The 11683-nt window shown below is 36.0% G+C and overlaps 1 protein-coding gene across 1 annotated transcript; it reads left to right on the plus strand.

Annotated features, from left to right (window-relative positions):
* Nucleotides 1–389: 389 nt before the first annotated feature.
* On the plus strand, nucleotides 390–11194 carry crot (carnitine O-octanoyltransferase). The gene is made up of 17 exons (XM_079625048.1): nucleotides 390–546; nucleotides 852–989; nucleotides 2381–2505; nucleotides 2625–2806; nucleotides 2967–3091; nucleotides 3171–3279; nucleotides 4723–4816; nucleotides 4949–5074; nucleotides 5167–5268; nucleotides 6011–6094; nucleotides 6176–6283; nucleotides 6438–6568; nucleotides 6655–6778; nucleotides 8918–8996; nucleotides 9087–9180; nucleotides 9271–9390; nucleotides 9510–11194. Exons 2-17 carry the CDS (start codon nucleotides 875–877, stop codon nucleotides 9628–9630), a joined length of 1839 nt encoding a protein of 612 aa, XP_079481174.1. The 5' UTR covers nucleotides 390–546; nucleotides 852–874; the 3' UTR covers nucleotides 9631–11194.
* Nucleotides 11195–11683: the final 489 nt, after the last annotated feature.

Below are 11683 nucleotides of genomic sequence, written 5' to 3' on the forward strand. Positions count from 1 at the left end.
AAAATATGACGAACAATTTTAATATTAAAATTGGTACCTAAATTACAAAATTATAAGAACAATAGAAAATAATTTTATTTTTAAATCAAAGCATTTTAATTTTCCATTTAATTATAAAAATTATTATTTTTAAGTCAAATTAGTGATATTTGATTTTAATGAATGAATGGTTTGAAAAAACTTGTTTGCTCTAATGTGCGTTTATTCGCAGTTTTAACGCAACTGTATCAACATGTTCGTCGAAAATCTTCAAAAACGTCAGAAAATTTAGCTAAATATTTTTATTTAACTAAATCTCATCGCCGTCACGTTCCTGCAGAACCTGTATTTTGAAATATGTGCAGGCGGTTGGCCATGTTGGTTCAGTCATTGTTATTGTTTTTGACTTCACATCTAGTAATTAGGGCAAAGGTAACGGGAACGATTCTCGGTCTAGTGTTGAATGAACACATCGAGCTTCTTCAGAAAAGTATCAAGCATCTCCGTTTTACCCCGTGCAGCTTCACATCCGTTTCTGGATTAATAAAGTATTACTTACTTACTGAGGTAAGTCACTTCTATAATGTTTCCGTTTGCATTACGCGTATTCACCATGACCTACATATGTATTTAAGATTTTGTTTATTAAACTTATGTGCCTGATGAAGTGATTTCGGCGATTTAGTCATGCATTACTGCATTAAATCCAGAGTGAATCCTGCATTAAAAGTCACTGCGTCAAGTGCACGTCTCTAGGGGGAGTAACGTAAACAAACAGATTTTGCAGAAGCGTGTTTGTAATATGATATGATTGGGCATGCTGCCAATAATTCGCCTTTCTGACTATTGATCTGATCTGATTTGATTCGCAGTTGAAATAATCAGTCCTGTAATAATGGATAATCAGATGTTCGAGTCCACTGCAGAGCGGACATTTCAGTTTCAGAGCAGCCTCCCTCCTCTACCTTTGCCCGCTCTACAGGACACACTCAACAAATACCTGCATGCAGGTGAGATCTCGCGCAACACCTGCGTCATCTGCTGGATATTACATGGAATTACATGGGGATAGGAGTGGTATCAAACTATTTCATTTTACTGGTAACATTTATGACCAAATGTACTTTTGAGTTTGAGGGGTCTAAAAGAGTTGTATTTTAAGGTGCATACTACACTGATTTCATGACATGTTAACATATTAAATTGTAAATGGAGACATGACCAGAGCTGTTTAAATTTAGTTATGATGTCTGTGTTTATGTTGATGTAAACGATTCAATTTTGTTTTCGCTAATTTAAATAAAGCTAAAATCAAATATTAGATGAAAAGTACTAAAATTACTAAAAGGAAATACAAATGAAAGCTAGCCTATATAAAAACGTATATAAACATTAAACCAATGTAAACGTATATAAACATTAAACCAATTTTTTACAAAAAAATGAATATTATGAAAATCGAAAACATAAAATTGAAAGACAATTCAAATAATAGTATATAAATAATACTATAATAACACTGGTTTGTGTCAAAGTTCCGTTAAAAAGGAAACAAAAATGACATGACCACTAAACCAGTCACACATCATGGGTCAATTTTTTTAAATTGAGATTTATACATATTTTATCACATGAAAGCTGAATAAATAAGCCTTCCATTGATGTATGGTTTGTTAGGATAGGACAACATTTGGCTGAGATACAACTATGTGAACATCTGGAATCAAAAAAATTGAAACATTGAGAAAATTGCCTGTAAAGTTGTCAATTTATTTTCACTGCTGCGTTCACTCCCAAGAATAAATGTTCTATATATTTACGGTAGGAAATTTACAAAATATCTTCATGGAACATGATCTTTACATTATGATCTTTACATTCCTAATGATTTTTGGCATGAAAGAAAAATCGATAATTTTAACCCATACAATCTATTGTTGGCTTTTGCCACAAATATACCCGTGCGACTTGACTGGTTTTGTGATCCAGCCAGGGTCACATATAAGTTGTATATAAACTACCACAATGTGTAATATTTAAAGGATGTATTATTATGATTATTTTGTCTTATAGCCTACATGAACAACTTATTGTTGGTCAGATGTGTGACCAGAAAAAAACAGAGACCTGTTTTGAACTAAAATACATCATTCCCATTTTAAAACTCTAGATTTCAAAGTATTGTTTCATTTAATGAAACATTAACATTAAATATACATATTTAAAATTAATTCACATAAATAATAAATTGTTCGTTTATGTTATGCACTTGTCTATTATCAACTAAATAATTTTGTACTTTTTTAAAACTTTTTTTGGTAATTTCCTTAGTAAAACACATATGTTCACCTAGCTGGGAAAAAATGCAGAATTAAATGAGATATTATTATTTTTTCTCCAGTAAAACCTTTTGCATCTGAGGAGGAGTTTGGAGCCACAGAGGCCATTGTGAAACGCTTTGAGGAGGGTATCGGACAACAGCTGCACCACAAGCTTCTGCAGAGAGCCAAGAGCAGGCGCAACTGGGTACACACATGTTTTGTATTGCTCTGTTTGAGCCACACTAATGAATCACTTACATAACTAATACATGACGTGTATTTGTGTAGCTTATAGATTTATTTTAACCTGGTGTTCCTCTTCAGCTCGAGGACTGGTGGCTGGACACAGCATATCTAGAGGTGCGCATCCCCTCTCAGCTGAATGTGAATTTCGGGGGACCTACAGCCTACCTGGAGCACTGCTGGCCTATATGCGAGGGAACACAGCTGGAGAGGTCCAGCATAAATTTGTGGTTCATCCTCCAATACTGGGACCTTATCCGCACGTATGTGATGATCACTTATGTAAACAAAGAAACAGCCGATGTAGAAATTGATTTTCAAAAGTGTCTAATCTCTGTATATTTCTGATTGTGAATGGCTTGTTTATTGGCCGCATCATGTAAGTAATATGGATATTTGTTTGTATTTGCTGATATTGATCAGAGAGAGGCTGGCTGTTCATAAAGCAGGAACGATACCCTTTGACATGGACCAGTTCCGCATGCTCTTCTGCACCTGCAAAGTGCCTGGCATCACTAAAGACACCATCCTTAACTTCTTCAAAACAGGTCAGGCATATGCATGCTTGTTTGTATGCTTACATGTGTCCATCCGTATGTTACATGATGTGATCTCTGCGTGTTGTAGAGAGCGAAGGACCCTGCCCTTCTCACATGATAGTGATGTGTCGTGGGAGGGTGTTCACATTTGATGCTCTTTGTGATGGCCGTATCCTCACCCCTCCAGAGCTGTTGAGGTATGGAGCCAAGCATCCTAGTGGATGTTGGATCAGTGGGTTGTTTTTCTGTGTAATCTGTCTTAATGTCTTCAAACATTTTATACATTTGTATTAGTTAATAAAACAATAGGCAGTATTCTACGATAAATGTTTCACATAGTAGTACACTACGTCATTGTCACGTGACCACGTGTTAAATTCTGCCAGTTCTGTTCATTTAACATTTTGGAAGTTAAAATGGGGAATTTTGCATTTTCAATATAAAACAGTCTGATGAAATAATGATATTAAAAAATATTATCATGCAGTAGCCTCTGTTTGTCAAATGTTGGCAAATATTGTTATTCCGTTATTTTTAAAATAGACCGTTACTCAGCAAGGATGCATTAAATTAAGACATTTATAACATTTGTTACAAAAGATTTCTATTTAAAATCATTTAAAAAATTTTGAACTATGAATTTAGGTTGGAATGCCAATTGGATATTAGTAATTTATATGATACTTTATACAGACATTTGATTATTCTTTTAACTCTACTTTATATTTTACTAGTTCATTAGGAATCTGTTGCACAGAGAGCCTCGCGCCGACCGTTTAACGCGGGTCTCACAATCACAAACTCGTCAGTTTTGGTCACTAGACAGAGGTAGTTGACTAATACGATGGTCGCATTCACCCTTACTCTAAAGATACTTTATTTAGTTCCCGTAGATCTGTATACACTTGAATTAAAGCAACACTATCTCTAGTCAGAGGTCATGACCACTACTACAGTGTGTCCGATCAATATTACTTCTCTGATAGTAGCTTTGGTTTGGTCATGCCATGGTCTCCCACGTACACTTATCTAGAGTATCATTACATTAAACAGAGGTAAGACTCACCCTATTTAGTTTGGTCGAGCGGCAGTTTGCTGTCCTAAACGGAAATTCCTTTTTTAGCATTTAAAGTCTAAGTACACTTGAACTAGTGCCAAGTATTAGCCGGAGCTCTAAAATCAGAGTTTGTGTGCCCTATGCTCCACTCAAAACTGGACTTTAGTCCCATTACTAAGCTGACGCAGATTTGCGGTAACATCAGCCTTCACTTGATGTACATTAGCAGTCAGGTAAATGTATCATGCCAATTAAATAATCAGTTCAAAGATAATCAATACAAAACATCAAATGCTCTGGAATGAAGAGTAAAAGATGCATACCTGACATTAGAAAAAATACATAATGCTGAGTTTCTGAGGACATGCATTATTACAGGCTTATCTGACTGCAAATCGCAACATCTCCTTAAATACCAGATCAAGACAGAAATCTTCTTCAGATTGAGACGTCAGCTAACAGTGGGAATTTGTAATAATAAAACATTTTGAATGATAGTGTAGTAGGTCGCCAATGGTATTTTACACAGTAAGCATACTATAAACTGCTGAAATAGTAAAGTAGTGTGCTATGCCACATGTAGGCACCTCACTTACATTAAAGAATGCTGTGATGGAGAGCCTGAGGGGGACGGGGTGAGCGCTCTCACCACTGAGGAGAGGACCCGCTGGGCAAAGGTAAAGCCACCAGAACCAATCACAGTACAGTAGACATTCTTCAGCAGAGTTCCATTAACAGTTTCTAAATCTCTGCTGAAATCTACAAGTATATTCCAGGCTTCTCATTATTTCCCTCGCCTGTCTCTTCAGGCTCGGGAGTATCTGATCTCCATTGATCCTGTGAATAAGACCATACTAGAAACCATTCAGAGTTCTTTATTTGTGCTGGGACTAGATGATGCCAAGCCCTATGCCACCCCTGAAAACTACACACAGGTTAATAAGCACAATACATACACAAATGTCACTCAGATTTTGTATTTGTTTCCGGGTATGGAATTATGATTTCTCTCTCTCTTTTATGATAGTTGACCCAGATGGCATTAACTGGTGACCCCACGATCCGCTGGGGTGATAAATCTTACAATCTGATCTGCTTCTCTAATGGGACCTTCGCTTCTAACTGTGATGTAAATACAAGCATTGATTATGGCAGCATTTTTATAGTTTATGTATATTTTTACATACACTATTGTTCAAAAGTTTTGGATCAGTAAGATTTTTTTTTTGAGAGAAATTAATACTTTTATTTAGCTAGGATGCATTAATTTGAGCAAAAGTGTCAGTAAAGACTTTTATATTGTTACAAAAATATGTATTTCAAATAAATGCTGTTCTTTTGATCACAGAATACTGACTCGGATATATAAAGCAGCTAATTATATTATAATAATAATAATGTTAAATAATAAATTATTCTTGAGCACCATCACCATATTAGAATGATTTCTGAAGGATCATGTGACACTGAAGACTGGAGTAATGATGCTGAAAAATCAGCTTTACCATCACATGAATAAATTACATTTTAAAATATATTAAAATAGAAAACGTTTATTTAAAATTGTAATAATATTTCACTATATTACTCTGTTTTTTATCAAATAAAGGCAGTCTTGGTAAGCATAAGAGACTTTCAAAATCATTTGAAAAATCTTGCTAACCCTAAAAATTGGTGTATTTTGATTAATATGATCAGAAAACATGTACTTTTCTAATATTTTTTTTGTGGGAATAAAGCCTTAATGTTACCGGTAATCCGATTATTGCAGTCCATGTCTATGTTTATCACATGTCTATGATATAAATACATAATTTGAATACTAATCACATATTTTTGTCATCATTGTGTTTGTATTTGTTTGTTTAAAGCATGCGCCATATGATGCGATGGTTTTGGTGTCTAATGGATACTTCGTAGATCAAAAACTGAGGGCCTGTGGTGGAGTATGGAAGGTTGGACCACTTTTATGTATATTTGTGTATATCATTTTATGTGCATGACTGTCAATGTTAAAGTCATCAAATAACTCCCAGGGTTCAGAGGTTGTGCGTGAGATGCCTGTGCCAGAGGAACTCATTTTCACTGTGGATGAACGGGTGAGGAGAGACATCGCCTTGGCTAAAGAACAGTACAACAAAAGTGTAAGTTACACACACACACACAGTACTCTCATTGACTTCTACACACTATTAACCAATCATTGTTATACAATCACATAATGCATTGATGCAAACAAAATATACCGTTTTTAATAAACATCATGAAATGCTCATCTAATTGTGTCTGTATCAACAGTGTAAAGACCTGCAGGTTGTCAGTTACGCCTTTACCTCCTTTGGAAAAGCAGCCATTAAGAAGAGGAAGCTTCACCCTGACACGTTTGTACAGTTGGCTCTTCAGTTAGCATATTACAGGCTACACGGAAAGTAAGTGTGTTAGATAACTACGTGATGGAGTAATCGAGACGTTCCAGTCCTTGAAAGTTTGACATCGTTCTCTCTGTCACTCTCAGGCCTGGTAGTTGTTATGAGACGGCCACCACACGCCGTTTCTTCCATGGCCGCACAGAAACCATGAGGCCCTGCACTGTGGAGGCCCAGCACTGGTGCAGAACCATGTTGAACCCTACAGCCACTGTGAGTGCCCTGTGTGGAAGAAATACAGAGTTAGTTCAGCCCAAAATGAAAACTCATCCTCATGTTGTTCCAAACCTGTATGACCCATCTTTTTCCTTACAGTGAAAGTAAAGCTTTCTAAAGCTGCTAAATTTCTACTTTTGTGTTTCACAGAGGAAAGAAAGTCATATAGGTTTGGGATAACATATTAGAAATTTCATTGTAGGGTTTAACTGTGTATTTAGGTTTCCTCTGGTATTTTTGCTGTATTTATTTTCATTTACAGAAACTAGGAAATAATTTATAGATTAAAAACAATTATAATTAACATTAAAAAAAAAAAGATTCATAAGTGTTAAAACCTGAATATTCTTCAGGGATCCCACTCTTCTCCAATAAATTACCAGTAACCAATAAAACTCTTTCAGTCATTCATGATTAGGTTAGGGTTCGTTTTTGTAGAACAAGTTTACGTATTTGGAAAGGACCATCAAAATAAAGTGTTCCCAGATATTAAGCAGACATTCTACTCAGGGCCGGATTAACCATTAGGGCAACTCACTTGCCCAGGGGCCCAGGACATCTAAGGGGCCCTGGGCACCGACAAATATTATGTTAGATTAGGGGTGTGCGATATCACGATTTTTGATCGTGGACGATTAAAATGTCTCCACGATCTGCTTTTGAAGAAATATCGTAGTATCGTGCATTCTATCAGTTTGCAGTTCTGGCGCCTCTGTCTCAACTGTACAACGCAACGTATATTCACATGAAATGCAGAGGAACGGGACACTGTAGTTTATAAAAATTTATTATTTGCATGTGCTTTAAAGCCTTCCCGGTTAAACATGTCATTCGCTGCTGATGCGTTGTTCTAACGGGCGCTTTTCTGAGCGCAATAACGTTATACCCGACGCGCACATGCACTAAAAGCCTGTATAACAGCGCCTGTGTTACTGAACTAAGTTATCTTTCGAGTCTTATTGTGCTAATACTGTCAAATACACACAAGGTTTACATAAACAAAGTTGGTTATGTCTAAAGTGAAAGAACAGTAGAAAAAATTAAGAAAAAAAATCTGATTGTCAAATGTGTGTATATTAGACTCGTCGCGGGCAGATCTTAAAGTCGGCATGAAATCAAAATTGACCCTATTTACTTTGTTAGCGGATATTACTAGTCTTGTGGTGAACAATTAATCCGTGCAAGTTAATACATGGAAAAAAATTGTTTGCCGAAGTTATCTTTAATCAAAGTCTGAAAAGTTACTTCTGGTCTGGAATGGTTATTTTTCTGATGACGGCTTGACGGCTTGGGTTGGTTAATCGCTTAACAACTCCCCTCAAACCGTTACTCTGCTATGGGCAAGAGATGGAGGATGGAGAGGAGGAGCGCTGAAGTAAAACCCTGCCCTCTGTTCAATATTCCGTTTCACTCGGAAATTCGTCACAACACTTGAGAAAAGTCGTTTGCAACTTCCGGTTCACGCGGACTTTAAAGAGACAGTAGCAATAATAGTAAACATGCTGCCGCTTGTCCTTAAAGGGATAGTTACCCAAAAATAAAAATTATGTCATTATTTACTCACTCACTCTAATGTTGTTAAATACCTGTATTAATTTCTTTCTTGTGCTGAACACAAAAGAATATATTTTGAGGAGTGTGGCTAACCAGGCGGTTGCTGGTCCCCATTGACCAGCAAGTCATTGTGACTCTATAAGTCATTGTGACCAGGGGCCTCTGAACTCTTAATCCGGCCCTGATTCTACTAAGTAACTTTGCAACTACATGTCAACTAGCTATTTGTAGAGTATTAGTAGACTGTCTGCTTAATATCTGGGAACACATTATTTTGATGGTCCTTTCCAAATACGCCAAATCATACTTTTAGAATTAGGATACCTCATATATCCAGGTTTTCCAAGACTGTGGGAAATTTGGTCCTTTAAAGAAAAGAAAAATGTATTTGTTGAGGGGGTGAAGTTGAACACATTTTTAGCTTATTTTAATACTTGTTTTCTCTTATTTTAAATCATTTACCCCCTTGGAAGTGTGCTGAGGCCCCCTAGTTGACCCCGGCCCCTTGAATGAGAACCATTGAATTCTAGACATTTAAATCCTTTTGTTTTGATGGATTTTTTTGTGGTCTTTTTAATGCAGATTGAAGAGAAAAGACAAGCTTTAAATGCAGCCTTCAGCAAACACAACAAACTGATGGGAGAGGCACAGGATGGAAAAGGTTTGTGTGTGTCAGTGTAATAATATTTACATTGTGTAATCGATAATATATGGCATGGACAAATGTTTGAATGATCTTTGCTCATTTCAGGCTTTGACAGACACCTCCTGGGCATGTACCTGATTGCTAAAGAGGAGGGTCTTCCTGTGCCTGAACTCTACTCAGATCCACTCTATTCTAAAAGGTCCGGCCAAAAACTCTCACTCCAATGGTTCATTTTCAGTGTGTTGATTTATTTCTATTGCAGTATAATGTAAACTTCTCTGTTTTACAGTGGAGGAGGGGGGAGTTTTGTGCTATCTACTAGTCTAGTGGGCTATACTACTGTCCTGGGAGCGGTTGCACCCATGGTTCCCCACGGTTATGGGTTTTTCTACCGCATCCGTGATGACAGGTCGGTTCATATCAGTTATTGTAATTTCTATTAAGAAATTGTATTATTATTTTTATATCATATAAATGTTTTTTTTGTTGTTTTTAATTAAATTCCTTATGCTTCTCATCCTATTGTAGAATTGTTGCATCCTGCGCCGCTTGGAAGTCTAGTCCAGAGACAGATGCTGAAACCCTGTTTCAGAACCTCTGCACCTCTTTCCATGACATCATGCACGTCACTACTCTGTCCCAACTGTAAAGTAGAGCATTCTGGGAAGTATAGTCTAACCTCACTTTCTTTAGTTATGCCACTGGACAGGAAGCAAAGCTCTGCAGGGCTGAGATGATCTCAGGCATGACTTTCTCTTCAGACTAATCTAAATGTAAAGGGTTTTCATACGCTTCCTTTTCTCGGCCATATTCAGAATTTATACTATAGAGAGACTTGAAAACAAATGTGTTCTTTATTCCAGGAAGTTACTAGACATTAAGATGTTGATTTTCAGGAATAGTTTTAGCACAGCAGGTGCTTTAAACGCTCGCGTGCCTTCAGTTAGTCATCTCTGAATTACTTAAATCAGGAAATCCTCCTCTGAGGTGCTGCATGATTTCTAACTGACCGTTTATGCTACATTAGCAGTATTACTTCCTGTTAATTGTCGACCTGTGAAACTGTAGAATGTCACAGGAGGCTTATGCATCTTAAAGGGATAGTTCACCCAAAAATTAATATCCTGTCATCATTTACTCACCCTCAAGTTGTTCCCTTTCATCTGTTAATCACAAAATATATATATATATATTGAAAAATGCTGTTAATCAAATAGCTGACATGTAGCCATAGTATTTGTTTTTTTCATACTATGGAAGTCAATGGCTACCATCAACTGTTTGGTGACGGATGAAAGAAACTCATTCAGGTTTGGAACAACTTGAGGGTAAATTGAAGAGTAAATGATGACAGAATAAAACATTTTGGGTGAACTATCCCTTTAAGTCCACTATATAGAGACTTTAACACAACGCAGTTTGATTTTTAAGCTGATCTTTATTCTCTAGTGACTCATAGGCAATAAACAGCCCTCAAGTGTGGAACTTGATCCTGACCTCGTATTCAACTCTTACATGCACAATAGATATACGGGTTGATTTCATATTTTTTAGTGCACAATCAATGCAACTGCACAAATATAATGCAGACATAATTCCTCTTTACATTTCTTAATTTTAAGATTTTCTTAACTATCGTGTGGCTTTTTCACACTTCAAGGCTAATTAGATATAAATTAATGTTTTCATATTGAAGATATACATGCTGATGTAAAAATGTTTTACTGTTTGTTAAAAATTGTAGGTTTTATTAAGAAACATTGAATAAATGTTTCTGAAAGTTGTAATTTCAGTTGATTCAGATTTTACAGGCTTTTTCCTATCCACCTAAACCTTTTCCACTTGTTATTTTGATGACAAATGCTGTCATGCATGCATGTAAATTTGAATGTGAATTGCCAACAAGTTTACCAAGAACACAGGTTGGCTTGTCACTCATTGCATCCTCAATTACATGCAAAGATATTGCAAACATTACCACTGATTAAGTATTCACAAGGTGTGAAAATCTGTATTTGTGTATGAATTTTTGTTCACCAAACTATCTTTATCACTCATGGCCTTAAACATGCTTGGTTGTTTTCAATTCTTGCATTCTTGAGACTCTGTCTCTGATATATGCATTGATTGTAAATAACTTACAGTTTCAATTGTAGTGATTGCAGCTCTCTAATTGCTTGTTTAATGCATAAAGTTATTTTGTGTAAACAATTATGATGGTCTTTTAGTCCTCATTTCCAAAGAGTCTCATTGTGAAAGCACATTGTTTTCTGGCGGGTCATTGACTTCAGCTGTGAACTTTGCTTCATATTTGTATGCAGCAAATCTTTAAACCTTGTCTAAAGTGAAAAGTGAAAAACAAGTGAATTATCAAACCCTAAATTATCAAAATCTAGCTTGGCATATGGAATCCTTTCACTATGGCTAAAAGCATGTTTTGTTCTTATTGTGTGAACAATTCATCCATACTTACGTTTTATATTTAAAAAAATTTGACCTTGTAATAAAAATGTTGTAACTGGATCTTCCAGTGAAGTGGCATTAAAAGAAAAGATCTGTCGCTACTGGTTTCATTGTCAGTTACAACAAAACAAAAAATAATATACAACTTTTTTTATCCTATAGACATACACTACGATGAAAACACATTTGCTGAATAAATCCCTCGATGTGTAATAATAAAAAAAACTGAAATTTTGAAT

This window comes from Phoxinus phoxinus (assembly GCF_949152265.1).
Source record: "Phoxinus phoxinus genome assembly, chromosome: 10".
Lineage (NCBI taxonomy): Eukaryota > Metazoa > Chordata > Actinopteri > Cypriniformes > Leuciscidae > Phoxinus > Phoxinus phoxinus.